This window comes from Nelumbo lutea, chromosome 5 (assembly GCF_056320005.1).
Source record: "Nelumbo lutea isolate HS-2025 chromosome 5, American lotus-T2T, whole genome shotgun sequence".
NCBI lineage: Eukaryota > Viridiplantae > Streptophyta > Magnoliopsida > Proteales > Nelumbonaceae > Nelumbo > Nelumbo lutea.
This window is the reverse complement of record NC_142688.1, coordinates 56,456,123-56,481,108: the sequence shown is the minus strand read 5'-3', so window position 1 is coordinate 56,481,108 and position 24,986 is coordinate 56,456,123. Positions and strand designations below refer to the sequence as shown.

Sequence of the window (24,986 nt, the reverse complement as noted above, 5' to 3'; positions counted from 1 at the left end):
TGTACCCTTTCAAAAATTAATAAAAAAAAATGATAGATCTCCTAACCCCTGTTTTCCTTCATCGTTGATTGTCTAAATCCCATTTAATATTTTATTATGATGTTTAATTATTTTAATAAAATAGTTGTAATATTTAAATTATCCTTAATAGTATTAGTATATTTAATATTTTTTTATTTATTGGTTAAGAATTTGTTTGATATTTTATGATTTTAAAATAATAAAGGCAAATTTTCTATCTTACATTATTTTTATTAGTATTATTGTATTATTAAAATTATTATATTTTATATTATTTGTAATAATATTATTTATTAAATTTTATTATTTTTATAATATTAATTTTTATTACTCTTTTATTGTGCATTTTAATCATTTTTATTTAAATAACAACTTGAAGGGTAAATTTGTAAAGTATATAGTTTTCAGACACTGACATTACCATTTGTTTGGTTGGTGCAACTAAGAAGAGAAAATGGTAATATTCTCTTTAGATTCCCATTTTCATTCGTTTGTTTTGTGAGACGGACTGAGAAATAGTGAGACGTTTTTCCAAAACTTGGAACGTGAGGTCACACTAAAACGGTGCGATCTTAGTGAGAAAGGAAACACATGCGAAATTTGTCAGTTCATTGTAAAAGAACTAAAATAGTAGTGGCGTTTGCTGGTTCGTTGTCAACACGGTTTCTCATTGTTCCTTCCCTAACTTGGAACCATATTACATGTTCCTTCCCTAACTTAGAACGCGTCATCGGATCGTTGTTAGTTCATCGTTAGCACTGAAATAGTAGCGGTGTCGTCAGATCGTCATCGACGTCAAAGGTCCAGTGGAGGTGCACTGAAGCGATCGCATTGAAATAGTAGCGTCGTCGTCAGATTGTCGTTAGCTTGTCGACGATGTTAGAGGTCCGATGGAGGTGCACTCAAAATGGTCGCTTGCCTCTAGTTCAAGTAGCAGACTAGAGGCAAGCAAAGAAAAAGATGAAGAAGAGGGAAAAAAAAAAAGAAAGAGGGAGAGGAGGGAAAAGAGGAGAGATATCTTGATCGATTGAAAAATCTCCTTGAGAAATCAACTTCTTTCATGACCTTCATTGCTATTCTTGTCGAAAACACCACCACTGCTGTTTTGGAACTGAGTTGCAGAGATATAAGCAGACCATATCTCAAAACGCTGGCGCAGCCTACGATAAAGAAATGAAATAGTTGTAAATTTCCCTTCTCATCAATCAATCACCAGAATGCCAAAATGAGAAAATAAAATTTTTCTTTTCATCCCATCCTTTCCCATCCCATCCCATCGCTTCTCACCAACCAAACGGAATGTTAGATTACAAATTACCGACTACTCTCAAAGTAGAAAAGTAAATTTTATTTTTGCTTTTCACACTGGATTTATCGAACGCCATCTTACTTATTTTGTAAGGATTTTGATTAAAGTCGGGGCTTATTACTATTTGCAAATTACAATGCAGGCCTCCCTTTTTGCCGCGAGGAGGGCTTGTTTCCAAACCATCGCCACTCGCCAGTGACACTGCCACCCCCTGCCGCCACAGCTGGTTGAGAATAACGTGAGAAGTAAGGCAAGAAGGCTATCGAAGAGGTATCCTTTGGCTTTTTGGTTCGTAATAAAACCCTAACTCCCTAATCTTTGCGTCTTTGTTGGCGTTAGATTGATCTTTAAGGTCGCAGGAGAGAAACATTCACGTCTCTGGTTCTTCAGGCCGCCATTGTGAGAACTTGGAATAGTCACCACCCATCAAACGGCACGTCGTCCAATATTAGCCGCCTGTAATATGTACTGTAGTGAGGTATGAAATATCAAAAATTTCTTCTTCTTCTTCGTTATGATTTCCTTTATGTTCTGTTTGAGGGGAAGAAAATATACAGTCCACTGTTTGAAAATTTTCATGACTCATTGAGTTCATTGATTTATTCTGCAAAACACAAACAATTTGTGTTCTTGGTCTCCTACGTTGAATCATCTTTAGCCTATCTACTAAGCGTAATGTTTGGAAAACAGGCCAAAGCATTGAACCCTAAAGTGCATCAGTCACCCTTCAGCTTTAAGGCTATGTTTGGTTTGATAGAAACTAAGAGATAAACAGAAAGTTTAGGTAAAGTTCTTTGTTTCTCTTATTTTCTATCAAACCAAAGACAGCCTAAAGGTTTCGGTGTTCATTTATTTATTTATTAATTTTTTTTGATACAGAATTTGACAACGTGTTAAAAAAAATCAGCGCAAATTGCAGCTCTGCTACAACCATCGTATAGTCTGAAGGAGAACAACAACGAATCATTATATAAGAATCAAAGAATGCTAGTAGCTCGAAAGCTGTTTCCTTCGAAACTTGTAACCCGTTTTCTTCCACTCGCTTTTGCTGCTTCATGCTACCCACCCTCGTGCCACCACTCCCTTTTTGGTTTTGAAACAACAACAACAACAAGCTCCTCTTATTCTCCAGGTAACCTTCTCTTTACGATACATAGATCTTTCTCTTCAGAAAGCAAACCGTTTCCGAAGTCCTTAAGAGATGGAAATTACGATGAAATCACCTCTCCCCATCTCCTTGTTTGCCCTGGTTGTGGTGTTTACATGCAAGGCGATGATCCCAAGCTCCCAGGCTACTTCATTAAACCCTCCAGGAAAGACACTGATTATCATTCCCCCATTGATCGTCAACCTGTTGCTGAAGAATCAGAAATCTCGGATTCCCTCAAGAGGGGATTTCTCAGTGAACTCATCAACCCTGAATACCCTGCCACTGATCTTAATTTAGTTGGGAAACCAGTGGTTTGTGCTCGATGCCATTCCTTACGCCATTATGGGAGAGTAAAAGATGCTAGTGTTGAGAATTTGCTCCCAGATTTTGATTTTGACTACACTATTGGTAGAAAACTGGTTACGACCATGGGGACTCGTTCAGTTGTTATGATGGTGGTTGATGCTGCAGATTTTGATGGTTCATTCCCTCGGAAAGTTGCAAAGCTGGTTTCAGCAACCATTGAGGAAAACTCTGCTGCTTGGAAGCAGGGGAAGTCGGGAAATGTTCCTCGAGTTGTACTTGTGATTACAAAGATTGATCTCCTTCCACCGTCTTTATCTCCAACCAGATTAGAGCACTGGATTCGACAGCGAGCTCGGGAGGGGGGAGCAAATAAGCTGACCAGTGTTCACCTTGTTAGCTCATTGAAGAACTGGGGGCTGAAGAATCTGGCTGATGATGTGTGCAGATTGGCTGGGCCAAGAGGGAATATTTGGGCAATTGGGGCTCAGAATGCAGGGAAATCAACCTTGATCAATTCTTTAGGGAAACACATTGGGGGTAACATTACTCACTTAACTGAAGCTCCAGTGCCTGGAACTACTTTGGGGATCATTAGGGTTGAGGGTGTCCTTCCTGGGATGGCGAAATTGTTTGATACACCTGGGCTTCTGCATCCACACCAGATCTTGACAAGGTTGACCAGAGAAGAGCAAAAACTGGTGCATATAAGCAAGGAATTGAAGCCAAGGACATACAGGATCAAGGTTAGTATACTCAACTATTTACTGAGGATAAGAAATTATGCATATAATTTGCCCTTTTGTTAGTGGGGTATTGCCCATTGCATAGCACATTGATAAAATCTTATTCAGAGACACATGATGCTTCTGTAATTTCTAAATTTAGTATAGTTTAAGGATGATAGATGTCTTACTCTGCTTTGTCATTTGGCTTAATCACTTTATCTACTCAAGTCTAAGGTGGTAGTGGAGTGGAGCTATTAGTGCTTTGTTGATTTTCTTTTCCCATTTTCTGTCTTGTCTTTTGTTTTTTCTTTCTTTTCCTATTATTGCTTCAAACCTTATTATATTCTTGGCTTCTTAATTTTGGTGCTTTCTTCTTTGGGTTAGCTTAAGAAATACCTTTCATTATCTTCCTCTAGGAAATGGCTCATTATAGGGTGATTTTTAGATTGCCAGTTGGAGGAATAAAGCAAAGAACATCATTTAATTGGGGGAAAACAATAACTTTATTTGCAATTTTATGGCTTAGAGGGAAGCTTTCTCGGAGTAATAAATCTGGTGCAATAATGTTTATAGGAGAGTGGGAGAGGATTTCTGCATAAGATTTTGTCATTATTTATCAAATGCACGGTTTTAAAAGGCTTTGAGGTGTGTGCCTTTGATCTTGAGGCTTAATTTCTAGACTCATGCCTCAATTAGTTGGCCTTAGAAAAATAGATAAACCATTAGATTAGAATCATTAATAATTCACAACACTTTTGGAGGTTTAGTGGCTTGATGCTTGCTTGAGATAAACAGAAAAGTAAGATCAAGAGTGGAGGAGAAGAGAGTTGATAGCTTTCAAAAGTTCATAGCAGAAAGTCAACCGGACAACTAAAAATATAAGCAGACTTCACTTGGTCAAAATACTCTCGGTTTGACCAACTACATACCCATGCTTTTTGTGAAACTCTTGCGCATATTGAACAAGGAGCCCGCAAACCATTACATCAACATCATCATTGTTATCTAAACCTTATTCCCAAACAATAGCGGAACTAGGCATTCCCGAGGAAGGGGCTGCGATGGTGAGAGTGCAGGGAGGTCTGCTTAAGGTTTTCGTGGAGGAAAATGGGGTTTGAGAATGTGAGAGTTTTCTTCGAAGATGTTTGGTTCTTCGTTTTTCTGGTGGCATCCCTTCAAGCGAAGAGGTTGAAACCTGGTCTGCCTTGTGATGGTGGAATCTGCAAAAGCCGATGGTGAGAAGGATGGAAGGGAATAAGTGGCTCATCATGTTTGCGCCGGAGGAAGAAGCTAACGGGTCCCTCATGTCTGGCTTGTCCTCGTTAAATGGCCTGCAACTTTTGGAGGTTTAGTGGCTTGATGCTTGCTTGAGATAAATAGAAAAGTAAGATCAAGAGTGGAGGAGAAGAGAGTTGATAACGTTCAAAAGTTCATAGCAGAAAGTTAACCGGGCAACTAAAAATATAAGCAAACTTCACTTGGTCAAAATACTCTTGGTTTGACCAACTATATACCCCTAGATTTTGAGTACTTTTTGTGAAACTCTTGCGCATATTGAACAAGGAGCTTGCAAACCATTACATCAGCATCATCATTGTTATCTAAACCTTATTCCCAAATAATGGCGGAACTAGGCATTCCCGAGGAAGGGGCTGCGATGGTGAGAGTGTAGGGAGGTCTACTTAAGGTCTTCGTGGAGGAAAACAGGGTCTGAGAATGTGAGAGTTTTCTTTGAAGATGTCTGGTTCCTTGTTTTTTTGGTGGCATCCCTTCAAGCGAAGAGGTCGAAACCTGGTTTGCCTTGTGATGGAGGAATCTACAAAAGCCGATGGTGAGAAGGATGGAAGGGAATAAGTGGCTCATCATCTTTGCGCCGGAGGAAGAAGCTAACGGGTCCCTCATGTTTGGCTTGTCCTCGTTAAATGGCCTGCAAGTCTCACTATCACATTGGTCCCCTCTAGGTTGCTCAGAGGGGCTTGCAAAAGGCTTCGGGAAATGGTGGATTAGAATCTTTGGCGTGCCCCTATCATCCTAGAGCCCTGCGGTGTTCAAGGAGATTGGAAATGCGATCGGAGGCTTTGTCGTAGTAGATCCAAGAAACATGGCGTGGAGAAACCTTGAAGCCCTACATCTTCTGGCCTATAGTGGGTTAGTGAAAGATATCCCTAAATCCTTAGAGCTGGTGGTGGGAGGCGTGAGATACCTCCTACTGATCGCGGTAGAGGACTTTGAATCTCAGCTCGATCGAAGAAATGTAGGTGTTGCTGCTCAATACCCATATTACAAGGCTGGATCTTATTCGTCTAAGCCTTGTGGTGCTCTGCTTTCTGGTGGTGGGCTTAGTGGCTTTCCCGTTTCTTTTACTTCGGTAAAACGTCGTAGAAGAAAAAGAAAGAAGACGAGGAAGGTGTCGCAGGTGAAGGAAAGGGGAGAGGATTTGTAGAGGGTCTTGGTGAAAGAGGTGGGGCGGAAAGATTGGCGTTCTCAGTCCCAGGAACCGGTGGGATGGGAGCACTTGGGTCTCTCTATGTTTTCGTCAGATTTTGGTCGGGAAGTCGTATAGGTGGGTGCTAATCTGCCGGAGCCGGTGTTTGCAGTGGCCTCCCCTATTCTCAATAAGCTATCAAGGGTGGGAGATTTTTTTTCTTTCAAAAATTAAATTATTTCACTACTTGGGGCTTTTTCAATTTTGATTTCAGTTCCTCCCCTTGTGGAGGTCCGACCCGACCTATTTGGGTGCACCCGATTTCGTGGTGTGCCCCACTTAGTAACCTTGAGCTAGGGTTGGATTTGAGCTGAATACTTGGCTATTCGAGCTCGGCTCTTAGGAATAGTTATCACGCTCGAGCTCGATTCGAGCTAGAGACTTGAGCTTGAGCTTGATTTGAGCTAGAGACTTGAGCTCGAGCTCAACTCGGTTCATAGCTCGCAAGTTCGAGCTCGACTGGGCTCAAGCTCGACTATAAGCCAAGATTTTTTTTGAAAACTAAAAATTATATGTATAAAATTATTATTTTTTATTTTTCAAGCAAAAAATTAAGAATTATAAAAATTATTTAATATTATATATACAAAAAATAATTATAAAAAATATTTACTATTATACATAAAAATAAAATTATTATATTAATAAAAATATTATTATATATAATAATAAAAATGATTTATTATATATAATAGTAAAAATTATTTATTTAATACTAGGCTCACGAGCCTTACAAGCCAAGCTTCACTGGGCTCGAGCTCGGCTCGATTAGCAAATGACCCTATATATTGGGCTCGAATTTGGCTCAAAGCTCGGTTTAAATTGAGCCAAGTTGAGCTTTTCATGAGTTGAGCTCAAATAGCTCGTGAAAGGCTCGGCTCGTGGCCACCCCTATCTTGAACTGGGCTTGGGCCCGCAAAACCCTATTAAGAACCAAGTCTTGGTGAATATACCAACAATATGGTTCCTTTGAACTTCCATTTGACAACGTTTTGCTCCCCTGAAAGGTACTTCTTCTGGTGTCTCTCCAAATTTCGTTGGAACCTCTAGTGAGCTTAGGGGTGAATCTCTTGGTTTTCAGCCTGGGGGTGAATATATTGGTGTGGGTGAGCTAAGCCCGGTTGGTGAGGAGGTGAGGGGTTCACCCTACGAGTTGTATGAGGAGGGTGTTCACTGTTCAGGGTAGCTATGCAAATCAAGTAGAAAAGGCTCTTAGCATCGGAAAGCTCCTTGGAGTCTCTTGGCTGGCGGAGCAAGAATTGTTTGTGCAATATTGGTTGCATGCTAAGTTTTCCAATGAAGCCAAATTAGTTAGTTCGCTGGATGTTCCTGGTACTGTGTTGGACTTTGATTTCAAGACTGGCCCCTCTTAGTCTGACTGCTCTTCTATTATGATGGGTTTCCCCTATGGAAGCAGGAAATCCAAACGCCTAGCTGATTGTTATGATGTAAAAGTGGTGGACCCCCCATCCTGTGGAGTTCGGGACTCTAGAGGGAGGGGTAGAAGAGGCAAAGGCAGGAATGTTGTGGCTAAGTAGCGCAATCTTCTATTCTTAGCTGCTGTGAGTTGTTGTCAGGGAGGCTGTGTCTCAGTTTTTGGAAGGAGGTTTGGTGGTCAATGTTTTCGATTTCTCTTGGCTTTAGTTGTCCGGTGACCAGATGACTTTTGCTTTTATTTTGCCTTCTGTGTACTTCTTGTACACCTTTTATTATTAATAAATTTCCTACCTTAGATTTGTTCTAAATTGAACATGTTTTTGTTTTGGTGGATTAGGAGCAAATGTGGGAGAACCTAACCTCTTGAGCCTTACTTAGAGTTACTTTTGATCATTGTCCTATTTGCCTAGTACAGGGAACTACCTACGGAGGTCCCTTGCCTTTTAGCTTTGAAAACATGTGGTTGGAGGACTCTACCTTTGTGGAGAAGGTTAAATCTTGGTGGCAAGAAGTACTGAAGTAGGTTGTAGGGGTTTGAAGGCAGGTGTCAACTTCTCGAGGAATTTAAAGAGATTAAAGGAGAAAATAAAAGCCTGGTGTAATGATCTTTTTGGAAAGGTGGAGTCAAAGGAGAGAATTTCTTCAAGGGTTGTAGAATTGGATAAAAAAGAGGCACTTAGAGAACTTGGTGGGGAGGAAAAAAAGGAAAGGTGGACGCTCAAGTGTGAGTTGGAAGAAGTGCTAAGAAAGGAGGAGGTTTCGTGGAAAAAAAATCTAGGTGCACTTGGCTTCTAGAGGGAGATGGTTACATGATTTTTTTTCATTCTTTAGCAAGTGGTAGAAGAAGGAAGAACCCAACTACTGGGTTAGAAGTGGATGGCTAAGAGGTAACCAGGGAGGAGGATATCATTAAGGCTTTGGTGACCATTTTAAAGGGACTTTTATGAATTCAGGAGAGAGGAGCTTGATCTTTCTAGATCTTGAGTGGGATGGAGTGCCCGAAGCCTCATCAACAGCTTCGGAGAATGTCTTTATCCTTGAGGAAATTAGAGAGGTAACGTTTTCAATGAGTTCTATCAAAATGGGGAATTTTCTCAAAGAGTAAAATCAACTTTCATTGCTTTAATCCCTAAGAAAAAGGGGGCAAAATTACCAAAGGAGTTTAGACCAATAAGCCTAGTGGGAAACTTCTACAAAATCATGGCAAAAGTTTTATGTTGGAAATTGAAGATGGTTTTACCAATGGTAATTTCACAATGTCAAGGACCCTTTGTTGAAGGGAAGCAGATTGATCAAATTTTGGTGGTAAATGAGTGTGTAGCAGAAAAGAGGAAAAGGGCTGGTGTTTAAATTGGACTTAGAAAAGGCTTATGATTTTGTTGATTGGTCATTTCTTTTGGAGATATTAGAGAGAATTAGTTTGGGTGAGCGAGCGTTGGAGGTTGTGAATTAAGGGATGTTTAAGCTCAGTGCACTACTCAATCTTGACAAATGGTGTGGCTAGAGATTTCTTTCCAGCAAAAAGAGGTTTGAGACAAGGAGATCCCTTATCTCCCTGTTCACCTTAATTGCAAAGGTTCTGAGTAGAACAATTATTTTTTTTTGGAAAAAGGTAAAGTATTTTTTTCAGTCAAACAAGAATACAACAAAGCCCAGACCACTAGATCTGCCTGGGCCCAAAACAGATTACAAGCTCATCCGTGATTTTGTGCAAAACGACTGAGATACATTCTGATTTTTAAATTCCTCATTCACCGACACCCAGGAACAAATCTTGCCCACCGCTTTCTGCACTACTTCTGAGCTTCTGAGGTGACCACAGAAAATTCTGTTGTTTCTTTCAGTCCAAACGGACCAAAGAACAGCTTGCAGAATGGTATCCCAAACAATCTTTCCTTTCTTACTGAGACCCTCCATTCTCCAACACATTAATAGCTCCTTCACAGGTCTTGGCATAGACCAGCTAATCTCCAACTTCTTTAAAAATGTCCCCAGATTGAGGAGGAGACTGGACAATGGATGCACAAGTGCTCTATAGATTCTACAGAGTTACCACATAGAACATAAGAGGGGTCCAAAATCTGAATACCCTTTCGCACCAAGTTGGCCCTAGTCAAACATTTGTCAAGAGCCATTGTCCATACGAGGAAGTTAATCTTGGGGGGGCTGAATGGGTTCCAAATCTGCCCAGCAGGGAAGTTCTCCTGACCTGAAATGCACACCTTAAGAAAAAGGGATTTTACAGAGAAGCTACCATCTGCATTCCACTTCCAAGACCATTCATCTTCCAAACTCAAGTCAATCCTCTGATTTTGAAGCAGCCCCAACAGATCCACATATTCTTTCACTTCCTAATCCAACAAATTCTTCCTACATAGAGGAGTCCAGATGATTGAATCACCAGAAATGCAAATGTTATCATCAACAGAAGAGTCTTGATTCACAGCAATTTGGAACAGACGAGGAAAAGCTTCAGCCATGGGACCCTCCACACACCAGGGGTCCTTCCAAAACTTGATTCTGTCCCCCTTACTTGATCCCATTCAGAAAAAGATTGATGTACTTTGAGATGTCTGCCCAAAGAGATTTACCCCCAATTTGATGGGGATCCAGAGTTCTCCAATCACCCCATACCACTTCATACTTTGCCGCAATAAGACTTCTCCACCATGCATTCCTCTCTGAAGCAGATCTCCATAACCATTTACTAAGAAGAGCAGAATTAAATTCTTTCAACTTCCTAATTCCCAAACCACCCACTTCCTTAGGACGATACACTTGCTCCCAATTTACAATGTGAATCTTCTTCTCATCTTTCCGTCCTCCATAAGAAGTTCCTTTGGAGCTGTTCCAACCTGTTTGCTATTTTGTTTGGGATGGGAAAGAGAGAAAGGAAATAAGTGGGGAGGTTGGAGAGGGTGCTCTTAATCAAAGTAACCCTACCACCAAAAGATAGATATTTTTCCTTTCAAGAGGCCAACTTCTTCTCCATCATCTCAATGATTGGGTACCAGATTGAGGAGGAAGAATATTTGGCCCCAAGAGGCAGACCCAAATACTTTACCGGGAGGACATCTGTTTGGGAAGCCATCACTTTCGCACAATCTTCTAAATTTGAAACATGGCCCACTGGGATGATCTTACTTTTACTCAAGTTGACTTTGAGACCCGACACCACTTCAAACCAGCTCAAGATTCCAAGCACTGAGTCCAACCGAGACAGAGAAGCATCCACAAAGCATAGGGTGTCATCTGCAAATTGAAGGATATTGACTTTCTCCTTTCCAGGGGAGATAGCAAACCCATTCCATAAGCCTGAATCAGCAGCCTTCATACTAAAGAGAGTGAGAATTTCCATAACACAAATGAATAACAGAGGGGACAGAGGATCACCCTGCCTCAGACCCCTAGAGCTACCAAAGAACCCCGTGGATTGGCCATTAATTATGATTGAAAATTTAGGGGTCTTAGTACAAACACTGATCCAGTTTCTCCATTTTTGTCCAAAATTCATGCATTCCAGCACATGATCCAGACAATTACAGTTGATGTAGTCATATGCTTTCTCAATATCAAGTTTACAAATCACACTAGGATTCCCTCTCTTCTTCTAGAATCAATTAACTCATTGGCAATTAAAATTGAGTCAACCATCTGTCTTCCAGGCACAAAAGTACTCTGATTAACAATTATCAAGGCTGATCAGAATAATTTGTTTAGAGAGTGGAGGATAGGAATGCTTGAGGTGATAGTTATGCACTTGCTGTTTGCAGGACATCATTCTTTTCTATTAGGAAGGTAAGAAAACCCAAGAAATCTAAGAGAGCTCAGTAATTCCTTTGAATCTATTTCCAAGTTGAGGGTGAATTGGAAAAAAAGGTTGTTTAGTGGGGGTTAATGTGGAAGAAGAATATTCGAGTGTGCTGGTAGGGATTCTAGGGTGTGAGGTTAGATGATGACCAATTGAGTATTTAGGGATACCTCTAGGTAGGAACCCAAGATCAGAAGTTTTTTGGAAACTGGTGGTAGAGAGATTCACTAAAAAGATGCCTCTTTGGAAGAGAAACCACATTTCTTTGGGTGGGAAAATAACTATGATTAGAGCAACTTTAGCCAATTTATGACCACCTTTATGATTCCAACTAGAATAGCAAGACAACTAGAGATGCTTATGAGGGTTTTTCTTTGGAGCCTAGGGATGAAAAAAGGGATCATGTAATGAAGTGGGAACAAGTCAGTAAAGCAAAGGAGAAGGGATGGCTAGGAATAGGAAACCTAATTCATGGGAATACTTATTTGCTAGGAAACTGGCTTTGGTGGTTTCCTCTAGAAAGAGATAGGTTGTGGCATATGGTCATTGAAAGCATTCATGGGATGATGAACAATGGCTGGGATGCAAATGTTGCTCCCTTTTAACCTCAAGCTCTACTTGGAAAGCAATTCAAGAGGTGTACCCAACTTTTATTAATTTCATCAGGTTTGATGTGGGATGTGGGTCTAGGGTTCTTTTTTAGGAAGATCTTTGGATTGATGAAGAGAGCAGCTCTGGAAATCTGTGATAAAAAATAAATATGGGGAAGCTTCTTTCAGGTGGGAATCGGGTAATGCTACTGATCCCTATTGGACAAGCGTGTGGAAAGGTATTTTGCAGAATAGGGAAGCTTTCTTCAGTCACATCTCCTTCCATCCTGGTTCAGGTGAAAGAATTCAGTTCTGGAAAGATAGGTGGTGTGGTATTAAATCTCTTAGTTTGGACTTCCCCTCTATCTTTGAGCTGGCCGTAAACAAGGAAGCATGGGTATGTGACTATCTTGATTCCTCTACTGTCCAGAGAGTCTGATTGCTGAGGCTTAGAAGGGAGGTGAATGATTGGGAGATGGACTCTCTAGTTGGCCTGCTGCAAGTTTTGGACAAAGTAAAGGCGAATCCCATGGATGTGGACAAAATCAGATGGACCAAAGAAAATTCTGGTATTTTTACAGTGAAGTCGATGCTGAATTCCTTAATTTCCATTGATGATCCTAAACCTCCTTGGATCTGGTTTTGGAGGACTTGAACTCCGCTAAAAGGTTCAGTTCTCCATTTGGGTTGCTATTAAAAGAAAAAATCCCCACCATAGATGTCTTGAGGAGAAAGGGCATAATCCTCGTGAATCGCTGCTGTTTGTGTGAGGAGGACGAGGAAACTGTCAATCACCTTCTGATCTTATGCAGTTTCTTTCACAAAATCTAGGCTCATGTGTTAAAGTTGTTTGATATGAGCTGGGTCACCCCTCCGGATTTGGCCTCCCTTATGGCTCATTGGAGGAGTCAGGTTTTTTTCAAAAATGAGGATGAGGCCCTTATTCAACTATTGGACAAACTTACGTCAGTTTTCTTGGTTCAATCTATGGAGGACACTAGAGTTTGGTCTACCTCCTTTGATGGAATCTTTACTTGTGCATCTCTCTTCAACACTCTTTTGCAACCTATTTTAGTGGAGGAGAACTTCCTAGTTAAAGAGATTTCGAGTAAACCCATACCACCCAAAGTTCAAGCATTATGTTGGAAGTTTTCCTTGGAAAGGTGAACACCTATGACATGCTTCAAAAGAGGAGGCCAAATAAGTGCCTTTCCCTTCATGTGCGCATACTTTGTTTTGCAAATAGAGAATCTTTACCCCATTTGTTAATCTATTTTCTTGTTGTGCTTTATATTTGGGAATCTTTTTGCTCTCTTTTTGGTTGCAGGTGGATTGCTCCTCAGGATGTAGCGAGTCTCTTCAACCCAAACTTCCTAAGGCAGCCAACAAAGAGGGAGAATAATGTGGAAAACTGTCGGGGCAATAGTGATGTGGACTATTTGGGAGGAGAGAAATGCAATAATCTTCAATGAGAAGAGCATGTCAAAGGAGGAAATTGTGGAAACTATAAAAGTCAAAGTTGCAAACTGGATAAAAACTCTTGATCTCTTTCAAAGATTTATAGTGACTAATATAATAAGGGCATGGAATGAAGTGACACACTCCTCTAAAGAAAAGGAAAGAAAGATGATTGAATGGAAGCACCTAGCAAGGGATAAAATAAAGGGTAAATTATAAAGACCACTTTGTACTATGTGTGGTCAGTGACAAAGACCCCCTTGTATTTTAATTTGCGACAAAGACCCTCTTGAACTTTAGCCGTTAGACAAAGACCCCCTCCCTTAGTGTTCCGTCAGTTAACTTTGAAAAAGATTCTCATCCAACTGTTTAAAAGTTTTCTAAATACCCAAACTGCCCTTTACTAATTTATTTTACCCTTTTCTTTTATTGATAAAATCATCTTACTTTTTTTTACACTTTGTATTGCTCATTGTCTTCTCCATTGAAGTTAACTGAAATGGCTATGGTAAAAACTAAAAACAATGATTTTGGGACATTAAGTAGAAACACACTTGAGGTACAAAACATGGAAGAGGAGGGTGGTTTGCTTTGCATTTTGCTTGCCTTTGTTTGGAGAAACGACACAATTATGTTAGAAAAACTGTTGACCTTGCCACATTCATCAATCTAACCACTAACCTGGATTCAGTTAGGTAATTTTGTCTATTGAATCTCCCATATAGATCTACCATTTCAAGAATTCTATTTCAAAAAATTTCATTTTGTTCTCTTAAAACCCTCAGCCCCTTCGTAAAATCTGAAGAAGGGAGCACATGGATGTTGAGAGTGTAACAAATGGTCTTGAGATTTTCGGTCTTGAGATTTTCGTAATAACTTTGACAAAGATCGCATTTGGTTTTGACTATGCAAATGACATATTTGAAATTAGTATAACCTAATTTTGGTTTTGTTTGGGGTTCTCAGTTTTCAAGTTGAACCAAGAAGGTATATTTGGCTGATTTTACTATATATGGCATTATCTTAAGAATGATTCCCATGTTGCTGGGTCAAATGGATTGTCTTGAAACGAAGTAAGATTCTCTGTTTCTGTCCTTTGGGTTTGTTGCAGATTTAAAAATATAACTTGCAACCTTGAAGAATAAGTTTGGGGCAACAGGTGAGTGTATCAGATCTGAGGGGTTTATGTAATCAAGGTATCAAGCCTCTCTAGAGTTCTCAAAATCCATGCCCAATAGGTGAATTTCCCATTTTAATTAACTCACCAGAGATTTTTTCCTTTTCGAACGGTGAGTGCCCCTTTTTAATCAACTTAACGGAGATTTTTTCCTTTTTCGATGGCAATCATTGCTGGGATGACAAAAGTATTTCTCGACAAGAAGTAATGAAGGTATTTTTGGGTCAGTTATACGAGAAAATGGGCAAGAAGAAGAAAATAGAGAAAGTTTAGTGGGGTATTTTGGTAACTTAACACCTTCTGTCATTTGACTTAACGACTAAGAGGGTTTTTGTCACAAATTAAAGTATAGGGGGGTCTTTGTCACTTAACCCATAGGATAGAGAGGGTCTTTATAATTTACTCTAAAATGAAACTAAACTTTGAATGGAGCTCTATTGGAAACCCATGCATGACAGGTATTGGTGGTGTGTTTAGAGATTTTTCAGGTGTTGGCTATGTACTTGGACCTATAGGGGTAGGGGATTCAGTAAAAGCTGAACTGATGGCTTTGCTACAAGGTTTAAGATTTGCTAAGCAGTCAAACTTAAAAAAATTTGGGGTTCGAAATTTGCTACACCAAGTATCTGACTACTTACCCCAACTTGCGGTTGAACCCAATTTGCTCTAAGCTCAATAGAGTTTTATTTACAATGGATTGGGAAGCTCACTAGGGAGGGTTGGTTTCAAGGGCCCTACCTAGGATAACCTCTAATCATTGGCCTATCTCCCTCCCTAAGGATGAGATAAGAGGAAACGGCCTAGCCCCTTTTTGTTTTGAGAACATGTGGCTTTGTCACCCAAGGTTTAGAGAGCTGGTAAAAGAATGGTGGACAGAGGGTAATCCTAGTGATCTTTTGGATGGTATGAAATTCCACCATAAGTTGAACGAGTTGAAAGCAAAAATCAAGTTATGGAATGTACAAAATTTTGGGAGACTAGAACAAAAGAAGCAAGAGGTAATTGATAATATTGAGCTGCTGGACAGTAAGAGAATGGTGTAATCTTTGGAGAAATAGAGAAGTAGGACAGAGGGAGACTAAGAAAGGAATTGGAGGATATTTTAATCAGAGAAGAGATAACTTGGATAAAGGAGGGGGATAGAAATATATTTTTTTTTTCCATGCTTTAGCTAATGATAGGAGGAGGAAAAATCTCATCTCTAAATTAGAGGTTGAAGGTGAAACTATTGATCAACAGAGTGAAATTGCTAAAGCCCTTGTGAATCATTTCAAGTCTATCTTTAGAAAACCTCTAGTTGGAAGCCTTTGTTGGAAGGGTTGGAGTGGCCAAGAGTGTTGGGAGAGCAAAAGAATTATCTAGAAAGAAGGTTTGATTTGGAGGAAATAAAGGAAGTGGTTTTTTTGATGGATAAATCCAAAGCATCAGATCTAGTTGGATTTACTATGGCCTTTTACTAGGACTTCTGGGACATTTTGAAGGAGGACATCCAAAAGGTGTTTGACGATTTTTTTAGTAGAGGGGTAATAAATTTAGGTTTAAATTCTACCTTCATTGCTTTGATTCCGGAAAACGTTGGGGCAATCCAACCAAAGGAGTTTAGGCCCATTTGTCTGTTCCATAGTTTATTCAAAATTATTACTAAGGTGCTGCCAAGAAGAATTAAATCAGTGCTTCCTTCTATTATATCCTTAAATCAAGGTGCGTTTGTTATGGATAGGTAGATCACCAACCAAATCATTTTTGCTAGCGAGAGTGTGGAGGAGTTAAAAAGATTTGGAAAGGGTTGATTTTTAAGCTTGATCTAGAGAAAGCATATGGCTTGGTGGACTGGGAATTTTTGTTGGAAGTGATGATGAACTTTGGATTTGGAGATAGATGGTATAAGTGGGTTAAAGGCTGCATAAGTACTTTTGACTACTCAATTCTGGTGAATGGTACAATAGTGGATCATTTTTTAGCCATTAGAGGTATTAGACAGGGGACACCCCCCCCCTTTCCTATTCACCCTAGTAGTGGAAGTGCTAGGAATCCTTATCCAGCGAGCAGATTTGAGAGGTTTGGTGAGAGGTTGGAGGGTGGGCAGAGAAAGAGTGCCTACCACTCACCTGTAGTTTGCTGATGATACCATTTTATTTTGTGAGGGAGGTGATCTAAATTGGGTGAGGAATTTGAAGGAGGTAGTTCAAGTTTTTGAAGGAGTTGTGTGGCAGTCATAACATGGATGAAAGAGAGGTAGTTAATTGTGCAACAATTTTGGGTTGCAAGGTTTGTGAATGGCCACTGAATTACTTGGGGCTACCTTTGGGGGGGGGGATTCTAGAAGTTTGAACTTTTGGAACCCGGTAGTGGATAGGTTCTCGAAAAGGCTAGCCTCCCGGAAAAGGAACTATCTCTCTTGGTGGAAGAATCACTCTGATCAAATCTACCTTGGCCAATCAACTAGTTTATTTCTTGTTGGTTTTTAGCTTGCTTGTGAGGATTTGTAGATGGATAGAGAAGTCAATGAGGGATTTTTTGTGGGAGCCTGGAGAGGAAAAGAGGGATCATAGGATTGGATGGGAAATGGTGAGTAGAAGTAAGGATTCAGGGGGCCTAGGAATCAAGAACATTTAGAAGAGGGGTACGACTTTGTTAGGAAAATGGTTGTGGAGATTTCTAGTGGATCAAGATAAATTGTGGACAAAGGTGGTTAAGAGCATACATAGGCTGGCAGCTGATGGTTGGGTCACAAGAGTTTCAACTTGAGTAACCATCGCAGCACCTTGGAAAGCTATTTATGCCATCCTCCCTCTTTTTCTATCCTTTGTTAGCTTTAACTTGTGCTCTGGAAATTTGGTGAGGTTCTAGGAACATGTGTGGGTGGGGGAGGTACCACTTAAAGATCAATTCCCTTCCTTATTCTCCCTTTCTAGGTACAAAAATAAGATTGCATCCACCTTTGTTGCCTCCGTTGGTCCAGGGCTTGAACTCAATTGGGATTTGGGGTTTAGAAGAGGTCTCGGAGAATCAAAGTTGGCTTTGGTGTTGTCCTTAGTTCAAGTACTACAAAAGGTCTTCTTGGACCCTTATAGGGCAGATTCTCATATTTGGACCCTTTCCTCCTCTGGTGCTTCACTTGTGCCTCTTTTTTCAATGCCCTAACTCAACCTACTCCTTCAGCCCTTCCCTGCCCTTCTAAAGAAGTGTGGGGGAGACCGGTCCCACATAGGGTTGGAGCCCTTTGTTGGGAAATAGCCTTGGAAAGAATTAATACTTGCAAAGTTGCAATCTGTTAGAGTTGCTAGAGTTAGCTAACGTGGGCAATCTTTCTCTCTTATGTCTACTATAACTTACCTAAGGGTATTGTAGTCTTTTCCAAGTGGGCTTGAACTCCTTACTATCAACCTAGGTTGTGTTAGGTTTTAATGCCTCAAGTTGCAGTGTCGTGTGAGTTGGTGGTGTCTAAAAGTCCTCTATTCAGCAATTCGAAGAGGGCAGCCCTGTGATGTCTCAAGTTGTGAGGTAGATGCTCCTCAATGTGTGGTGATTTTGTAATGGTTTGTGGTGTGGTGACACCTTGTGGTAAGTGTGTAATCTTTCCCAAGTGTTTCTAAAGTAGAGGGCTGATGATTCTTGGTGTTTTTCCTAAAGGAAAAGGTGTGTTACAGTAGTTGCATACCAGCTGTTTGACAGTTTGCCTAGGCGACAAATCAGTTAGTAGCACTAAACCTACAGTTGTTGTGCAATCGGATTTCATGACTTCTCGATTAACTATGGTGAAACTCAATGGTACTAATTATATCCCATGGGCCAAGTCGGTTAAGGTATCTCTCATTGCAAGAGGCAAGTTGAATTACATCAAGGAGGATCCATTGAAAAGTGAATTAGAAGGGTACAATGAATGGGTACAAGAGAAGAGAATGCCCAAATTATGACATCCCTTTGGAATAGTATGGAGAATCACATTAATGTGAACCTTATGTTTCTAGACATGATCAAGGAGATTTGGGATCATGATCAATGTCACAAGAATTTACCAGTTATACCAAGACTATTTTTCTCTTCAACAAGGGGATAAAAGTGTTGAAGAATATTATGCTTCTCTAAAAAGTTTAAGGAATGAGCTCAATGTTTATCAACCCCTATCCATTGATTTGAAGACTCAACAAGAACAAAGAGAACGTCTAGATGTTGTAAGATTTTTATCTAGGTTGAGGTCTGAATTTGAATCACTGCGGGCCCAAATCTTAGGGATTAGTGATCTTCCATCATTGTCTGAGGTTTTATCTCGCATAAGGAGAGCCTCAAATCCACATAGTGATCATCCCCCACCTTTAGAGAGATCAGCCATGGTGGTTCCCAGAGGAGGTTTTCTTGGTAGAAATATGTGTGGTAGAGGTGGAGGTAGGGTGAGGGGTTTTGGCTATGGGCCCAGAGGTGTACGAGGAGGTGGTAGAGAGTTTGGTGGTGGTCGTGGTTCAGCTCGTGAGTGCTTACATTGTGAACGAGAAGGTCACACAGTCAACTTTTGTTATGATCTTTATGGCCCTCCGTCTTCAGTCTTAGTGTGACTGAAGATGCTCCTGCTTCTAATGTTTGTAAGGATAAAGACACAATATCTATCTCACGTGAGGAGTATGAAAAGCTTAACTAGTTTGCCTCTTCTAGTTCTACCACTACTACACTTGTAAAGTCAGGTACTACTTGCCTTGTTTCTAGTTCTTCACCTTTACTCTAGGTAATTGATTCTGGAGCCTCAGACCACATGATTGGCTCCTTAAATATGTTTGTATCCTTGTCACCACCTTCTAACTCTCAAACCATTACTTTAGTTGATGGTTATTCTTTTACTATTACTGGTACCGGTAATGTGTCTCTTGGTTCTGACTATAGTTTATACTTTGTTTTTTATGTTCCCAAGTTTCCTTTTAGTCTCTTGTCCGTAAGTAAGTTTACTCAAACCCTCCATTGTTCAGTAACATTTTATCCTTCATATTGTCTTTTAGGATCTCAAGACGATGAAGACGATTGGTGGCGGTCGTGAAGTTGGAGGACTGTACTACTTGGATGACCATTGTCCTCAGAAGGCTCTTCATTCCTCTCTTACACTACATCAGTGGAATTATCATCTTGGTCATCATTCTCTGTGTGTTTTGAAAAAGTAAGTCTCAACCTTGGAGTCTGTAACTCAGCTAGATTGTGAGTCATGTCAGTTAAGTAAACATCATAGAGTGTCTTTTGTTCCTAGGGATGATAAGAGAGTCTTGAGTCCTTTTGGTTTAGTCCACTCAGATATTTGGGGTCCTAGTCATGTGTTATCTTATAATGGATTTAGATATTTTGTACATTTATTGATGACTATTCAAGAATGACATGGATTTACTTAATGAAGGATCGTTTAGAATTGTTCTCTATTTTTCTATCTTTTCATGTTGAGATAAGGAATCAATTTGGTGAATGCATTAAAGTGTTTCATTTTGATAATGCAAAGGAATACTTTCATAATAATTTTCAGTATTACTTTGACTGTCATGTATTATACATCAGTCCTCATGTCCACACACTCCTTAGCAAAATAGTGTGGCTGAGAAGAAAAACTGTCATGTGATTGAAACTGCTCGAGCCTTGTTGATTCAAATGTTAATCCCTAAAATCTATTGGAGTGATGCAATTCTCACCTCTTGTTTTCTCATAAACTATACGCCCTCTTCAATCCTAAATGGTGAGTCACCTTTCTCTATCTTGTTTCCTTCCACCTCGCCTTTTTCTCTTCCTTGTGTGTTTGGTTGTATGTGTTTAGTTCACAAATTGGGTCTAGGTCATGATAAACTTAATTCCAAAACTATTAGATGTGTTTTTTCTAGTTACTCTTGTACTAAAAAAGGTGCAAATGCTATGGTCCTGTTTTACAAAAAAGATTTTGTTGCTCTGAATGTTACCTCTTTGAGAGTTACCCTATTCTCTAGACTTGAACCTTCTCCTTCTATTCCTCTTCCCTTTGAATATGGTGATGTCTTTATTCTCATGCCTACTTTGGAGGAGCCTATTCGACCATCTATTCATAGAGTGTACTCTAGACGTGATAGACAACTAGAATTGTCACAAGTAGTTGATCCAGCTCCAGCTTTTGACATGCCACCAGAGTCTTTGCCATTGATAGATCCACCATCCTCAGATCTTGATCTTCCTATTGCTCTTGGTAAGGGTTAGCGTACTTGCACAGATCACCCCCTTTCTCGTTATGTTTCCTTTGCTCACTTGTCTCCTTCACATCAATGTTTCATTTCCCTTCTATCATCTGTTTCTCTACCGTGTTCTCTACAGGAAGCCCTCCCATCTCCTAATTAGAAGAAGGCGATGGATGAAGAATTTCATGCTCTTCAATCTAGTAATACTTGGGATCTCACTTCCTTACCACTTGGGAAGTAGGCCATTGGTTGTTGATGGGTATATACAGTTAAATACCATCAAGATGGTAGTATTGAGCGGTTCAAAGCTCGACTTGTTGCTAAGGGGTATATTTAGACCTATGGTGTGGACTATTCAGAAATCTTCTCTCTTGTGGCTAAAATAGGTTTTGTACGAGTTCTCATTTCTTTAGCTGCCTACTTTGATTGGCCCCTATTTCAGCTTGATGTTAAAAATGCTTTTCTGCATGGTGATTATTAAGATGAGGTATATATGGAGCAACCCCCTAGGTATGTTGCTCAGGGGGAGTCGGGAATGGTGTGTTGATTGAACACCATTAATTTGTAATACCTCCCCCCAGAACAACCATAAGTAAACCTTGTATTGATTATATTTATGAACTTGCCTTCTTAAACTTCAAAAGTAGATCAATCAGCCCAGAACTACCCATACTAAATCAACTCTCATTCCCTCAAAGAACAAACTCACCTCCCACCATGATTTGAAAACTGTGTTCCCCTTCATACTTATGATATCTAGATTACAAACATCATAAAATTAAATTATTCAGAAGATGTGGTTTCAGCCTTACTAACCCTCTCCTTTTCATCAATTCCAAAAACCGTATCTTATTTACTTCCTAAACAAAACTAACATACTTTTCTGAGGGAGTATCATTATTGCTTTTTTGATAGGGTTCTTTGGGTCTCCATGGCATTTTGTTTGTTTCTATTAATTACTCCACATTTTGAATAACAACTTTACTTTGGCAAGGGGCATGAGAGGTTGATGAGTCTTCATCTCTGGTGACCATGTTATTCCATGTAAAAGTGTTGAATTGTTAGTCATCATAGTTTCCTTATCACTGTAATGCAAAATATATGGCCTCATTGTATTACCTTTGTATGTTGAAAACTTAAACTCCAACATATAATCCAAATTGACAAAGCTATTTGTCTGGGTAGGAATGGTCAGTGATTTAAAAGGCGTGCCTCTAGGCGCACAGGCGAGGTGCATTTTAGGGTGGGCGCCTCACCTAGGTCCTAGGCACAGGCTTGATGTGCCTAGGCATGCACCTGATGCACCTTGCACCTTGGCCCAGGCGTGACCACCCCCTATTTGCTAATGTTGTCCATTCATTCATCTTAATAAAACATCTTAAAAGGCAATTAAAATTTTAAAATCATTATTTTTTGTGTGAGAATTAAGAATTTAAGACCCGAACATGGACTTGTTTGGGCTTGCCTTGAGGGGCATGGCACAAAGGTGACTTGTAAAATCAGCTACTTGAAGTAATGCAACTTTAAAATCATTATTTGATGTAATATGTTTTACATCAAATTAGCTACTTGAAGTAATGCAACTAAGGGAAAAAAGAGATTGTGGGCTTTACATGCTTGAAAATGTTTTAAATGTTTGATTTTATTTTTAAATTTTCATTTGAATATGCTTTACATGTTATGTTTATGTATTTTAATTTTAGATTTTAGGTTTTTTAAACCATTAATTTTAAAATTTAAGTTTATATTTCTTATTAATATTATGTTTAATATTTTTTTTTTTGCATTTTGTTTTTAAATTTTTTGATTTTTTTTTATTTTTTTTGGCATTTTTTGAATTTTCTAACAATTTTTTTTTCTCTTTACTTATTTATTTATTTATTTTTGCACCATGCTTCAAAAAGGCGTGTGCCTTGCCTTGCGCCTCTCACCTCAGGCACAAATTGGCCCTTGTGCCTTTTTTGCGCCTCGCACTTTTAAAACACTAGGAATGGTAGATTGAGTTGACTGGGTAATGGGGATTTCATACTGGTTTTGGAAAATGCTCATGTTCTATGAATGCACTTACAATTGCTGGATAATACTCAACTCTAACATTCCAACCCAAGATAAATTTCTATGTTTTCATCCTGTTCCTCTGTCATTTCCATTCTGATTTTGTTATAATGTTGTCATTGACAGACTGGTTATTCGGTACATATTGCTGGACTTATGAGAGTAGATGTAGAAGAAGCATCAGTAGATTCTATTTATCTCACAGTATGGGCATCTCCTTATCTTCCACTACATATGGGAAGAACAGAAAATGCAAGTACAATGCTAGAATATCATTTTGGTCATCAGTTACAGGTATTTCTCTTCATAGTTTGCTGATGCTTCCAGAATACCTCGTCTCTATTTCATCTTTTAGTTTCATGAAAGTACACATCAAAGTGTGATTATCCAATTATCCTTGCAGCCACCTATTGGTGAGAAAAGAGTTGAGGAGCTTGGGAAATGGATGAAAAGGGAATTTCATGTCTGTGGAAGCAGTTGGGATGTGAGCTCTGTAGATATTGCTGCTGCTGGGCTTGGTTGGGTTGCCCTGGGACTTAAGGGGGAGGCAACGTTAGGTGTTTGGACATATGATGGGGTAGATGTTACACTGCGTAATTCAATGATCCCACAGAGAGCACAGATATTTGAAGTTGCAGGATTTACAGTCTCAAAGATTGTTTCCAAAGCCGACCAAGCTTCAAATAAACTTAAGCAGAGCAGAAAGGACAAGAAACAGGGTGACCATAAGGAAGCTGTCTCTATCACAATGCCATTACCAGTTGATGCAGATACGAACACTTGCTAATAGTGGCAACTGGTACAAGAGGAAAGGTATCTGTACTTGTAGATTGCGAATCTGAAATCAAAGTGAAAACATATTTAAAATGATGGACATTGGTTGTTCGAGAATGAACGGCAAGACCACTATGGTGTAACTTGCAGCCATCTAAGTGATGGTTGTCATTTATAGTCTTCTCTAGTGCACAGGACCAAGAGATTCTAGTGCGAAGCTTGATTTTCTGTAGCCGCCCGAAGTGCTGGGTTTCCAGTCTTCGAATTAATAATGCAATGAACCTTGTGGAATCTTGAACTATCATTGAGAATCTCAGCTTGCAAACGAAATATGTAGAAATCATGTTGTGGAGCTGCTTCCATACAATTAGAGAAGATGCTGCAGTTGCAGTTGTTTACCAATCTCGTTGCTGTTATTGACTTATTGGAGATCATACAAAAGCTGCATGCCTGTAATTTCTATTCTGATAGGGAATTTCGTGAAAGCTGTTCCTCTTGCCATGCTTTGTTTCTTCCTTGGCCAAAGTTTTTGGTATGACGTATAAGCTAGAGACTTCATGATTTATCGATACAAAAGTCGGTTACCAGTAGAAACAAAACAAAAAGTTTACTCCATCCAAGACCAGCCAAAGTCAATCTACAGATTTTTTTTTTCATTATTATTAGGTTTACTTATTTATTTTTTATTTTTTATCTACAGGTTTGTTTTGATTCTATTCTTAGCTGAAGGCTCAACCCTGATTTAAAAGAATATGCACTTTTGGCTGTTTTCAAATCATTAGCAAATGAATATGAGCTTTGCACGCGGTAATTTTAATGATAACGATACCAATAATGTGTCCAATTTTTTACATTATTCATATCTGTGTTGACAAATAATTTTTATTTTCACATTTATTCTCATTTAATATAATAAAAATATAGCATTAGAGATTTTTTGTGTTCTACCTTTTTTTAATGTTTATTATTTAATTATGACATCAAAAATTGACACATGACGGACCACCAAATAATAAAACAAATTTATTTTTGTGTTGGTTATAAACTTTGTATTCCATTTTTGTCATCAATAAAAATGATTCTTGTTTATGATACTTTTTATATGATTATATATAATATAAAATATTAGGGATGTGTTTTTTTTTTTACTTTTTTGTATTCATTTATATTTTATTTTTTTGTAAAATTTATTATTCAACTATGACATCATGTGCGGAGCATTTGACCTTAATGGTTAAATTGTTTAGTCTCCACTTCAATGGAAGATAATTTCTTATTTTTAATTGATTTTAAACAATATGGCTTTCATATTGTTAAATGTGTTGGACATTTATCTACCTAATAAAATTTATTAGTGGAAAAGAACCTTAAATACAGGATTTAATGTGAGAGAACAAGAGTTAATACCTTAAATATAAGATTCAAAGAGGATAAAAATTATATTTTTTTGCCCTTACAATTAGAGAGGGTTTAAATTAAAAAATGAAGGCATTTTAATAAAAAAAGATACCACATGCT

The 24,986-nt window shown here is 39.1% G+C and overlaps 1 protein-coding gene across 21 annotated transcripts; it reads left to right on the top strand.

The window, feature by feature from the left end:
* Positions 1-501: 501 nt before the first annotated feature.
* On the top strand, positions 502-23,870 carry LOC148852559 (P-loop containing nucleoside triphosphate hydrolases superfamily protein). 21 transcript variants are annotated; one of them, XM_088943293.1, is made up of 7 exons: positions 675-1,205; positions 1,473-1,575; positions 1,670-1,808; positions 2,021-2,114; positions 2,210-3,529; positions 22,821-22,988; positions 23,098-23,870. In XM_088943293.1, exons 5-7 carry the CDS (start codon positions 2,315-2,317, stop codon positions 23,479-23,481), a joined length of 1,767 nt encoding a protein of 588 aa, XP_088799419.1. In that variant the 5' UTR covers positions 675-1,205; positions 1,473-1,575; positions 1,670-1,808; positions 2,021-2,114; positions 2,210-2,314; the 3' UTR covers positions 23,482-23,870. The 21 variants fall into 21 exon arrangements, with proteins under 21 accessions (XP_088799407.1, XP_088799413.1, XP_088799410.1 ...); XM_088943290.1 differs by having other exon boundaries at positions 1,473-1,618; positions 1,721-1,808; XM_088943291.1 differs by having other exon boundaries at positions 1,067-1,205; positions 1,473-1,580.
* Positions 23,871-24,986: the final 1,116 nt, after the last annotated feature.

Coding starts and splice junctions, on each gene's coding strand:
- LOC148852559 (XM_088943281.1), top strand. CDS start 2,315: ATGCTAGTAGCTCGAAAGCTGTTTCCTTCGAAACTTGTAACCCGTTTT. Junction 3,530..22,820: donor CAAGGACATACAGGATCAAG/GTTAGTATACTC, acceptor TGTCATTGACAG/ACTGGTTATTCGGTACATAT. Junction 22,989..23,097: donor ATTTTGGTCATCAGTTACAG/GTATTTCTCTTC, acceptor TTATCCTTGCAG/CCACCTATTGGTGAGAAAAG.